At 51.0% G+C, this 2,419-nt stretch overlaps 1 protein-coding gene across 1 annotated transcript; it reads right to left on the reverse strand.

The window, feature by feature from the left end:
- Nucleotides 1-25: 25 nt before the first annotated feature.
- Nucleotides 26-1,674, reverse strand: LOC104989339 (elafin-like). Its single transcript, XM_010840972.1, has 3 exons — nt 1,581-1,674; nt 428-721; nt 26-190 (listed from the first exon to the last, which is right to left on the reverse strand). Exons 1-2 carry the CDS (start codon nt 1,660-1,662, stop codon nt 429-431), a joined length of 375 nt encoding a protein of 124 aa, XP_010839274.1. The 5' UTR covers nt 1,663-1,674; the 3' UTR covers nt 26-190; nt 428.
- Nucleotides 1,675-2,419: the final 745 nt, after the last annotated feature.

The raw sequence follows: 2,419 nt of genomic DNA on the forward strand, positions 1-2,419 counted from the left end.
AGAGGTCACAGGAGCCAGAAACAAATGGAGTTGAAAGCAGTCTTTTATTGGAAAGTCCATGAGGGAGGCAGTCCACGCTCAAGCTTGGGCCTCCCGGATGAGAGGAAGAAGGGGCAGTGTGGGAGAGGGTCGTGCTACAGGCACCGGGGCCTGCATCCCTGGAGACTTCACAGGTGCACAAGCACAGACTCTACCTGGTAGAGGGAAGAGAATCGGAAACATGAGTCAGCAGGTGAGAGACTCAGAGGCAGTGGGAGGCAGGACCACGTCCACATGCCATCCTTCTCAGGACCCCAGTTGTAGCCCCTGAGACCCATCAGTCTCTCCATCACCTCCCGTGTCCTCTCCCCACTAGCCTAGAATTGCCCTCCGCCAGTCGGCCTCTCTGCGCCCTCACGGTCCTCCTTTCCCTCCACCCATTTCTCACCTCACCAGGGATTCATACAGGTCTTCCCACAAAAGCCTTCACAGCACTTCTTGGCCCCTGGGCACTGAACATCTCTCAGACACCGGTTACGGGGGTTCATCACTAAGCACCTGAACAGAACCCTGGGGCAGGAGCCAAGCTTGAATGGAAGTCTGGCTCGGTCTTGTGCTACGACTACATCTTGTCCTTTGACTGGGTCTTGACCTTTCACTGGATCTTGTTCTTTGTCAGGAGATTGACCATTGACTGGACCCTTTCCGTTGAATACAACATTTCCTTGACCTTTTGGACTACCTGTTGAAACAAATATCCCCACATTTAGACCAATGTGTCTGCTTCAACTATCTAGTCTTTCCTCCAGGTCCAGCCACTGCTCACTGCGGTGTCCCTTAAGCTGAGGGACACTGAGATAGAGAAGGCTCACCAGGGCTAGCTGGGGTCTGAACTTTCAGATGGCTGTTCCTGGGCTTTGGGGGAAAGCTCCATAGGACCAGGTTTCCTTTGGGTGTCCATTTCTTCCCCTCACCCTCCATTCTGGGTCCTGGGGCCCTCATGAGGATATGCCAGGGAGGAGTGACTTTCAGGAGATGAGGACACATTGTCATCTTTGAGGAAACTTGGTGGAAGGACAAGGAGCTTTGAGACACATGCCAGGAGACCTGAGCTCCATCCTGGCTCTGGAGATTGTCCTGACAATTCCTCACCTCGCTCTAGGTCTCAGTGTCCTGCTTTGGAAAACAGAGGTCTTCAGACTCCATGATTTCTGAGGCCCTGTTAGTTCTTAACCTCCTCTTACAGGACTGATGTGCTTTGATGGGACAGGCAGGCAGGGAAGAGACCCCCCCACACACCCAGGGCCCAGATTCCTGGTGCTCCTTACTTCATTGCATGTTCTGTCCAAGTATCAATGCTTGAGACCAAGGTCATGTTACAACACTCCTTCCACAAACAGCCCTGATTTCTCAGTCCTGGGGCAGAATGCACATGGAGTCTAGTGGGCAATTTCCTACTTCTCTGGATACACTCAAAACCTTCTGTCCAGGTGGAAGACTGGGCTCCAGCTCTGCATGCTGCCCCTTGTCAAGACCCAGGCTGCCCCCAACATCTTCTCCTCAACCCAAGCCAGCCCCACCCAGGCCACTCATCCACTCACCTGTTACGACAGCTGCCTGTGCCACCAGAGTCCCAAGGACGAGAAGGACCACCACCTGGACCAAGAAGCTTGTAGTCTTCATGTTGTCAGGAAGGCATATAGCTGAGAGCTGAAGCTAAGCCTAGTTTTATGCAGCTCCAGGTTGGCCTGGTGCCAAGGGTGGGTCTGTGGTTTCACAAAGGATAAGACTTACTTTTTCTTAGTTCTACCAGGAAATATCCACCCCTATCCTGAGAGGGACCTTGGGCCCTCCCCCAGGGATTATCCACAGGGAGAAATGGTGATTGTTACATCATTTCTAATAGCACCAAGAGCTATCTCACATTCTCACAAAGAAGTAGGGCTGGCTGGTCTGTAGGCACCATCATGACCAAATTCTTTATACTTAAAAGAGTATGAAGGCCAAAGGAGAGAGAGGAATCACCCACAGTCATTCAACAAGTCAGTGGTAGGGCCGGTGTACTGTTTTCATAGCCAAGCTGTTTTCCCCGCTACTCCCTGGCTCCTGCAAGCCCCAGCCAGACCTACCCTAACAATTTATTCTTCCCAGCATCATACTAGGCTTTTCTTTCATTCTCCCCCTGATCCCAAGAAAACATCTCAAAGGCAAATTTGCCCTGAACGTTTAATGACTAATCATTATACTTTGCTATTTCACAGGCAGTCCCTGAAGTGGACCAAGAAAGTAATAGGGAAGGTGGCATTCGACATCTGGAGTGGTGTGACGCTCTTGAAATCTCAGTAAGAAGAGAGGGAACACCTGTAAAATAAAAGGAAGAAAGTAGAAATCATCTATAAGGTGGATATCTACAGTGCATACATCCAACATGGCTTCTGCC

Source organism: Bison bison, unplaced genomic scaffold, assembly GCF_000754665.1.
Source record: "Bison bison bison isolate TAMUID 2011002044 unplaced genomic scaffold, Bison_UMD1.0 scf7180017864154, whole genome shotgun sequence".
NCBI classification, from domain to species: domain Eukaryota; kingdom Metazoa; phylum Chordata; class Mammalia; order Artiodactyla; family Bovidae; genus Bison; species Bison bison.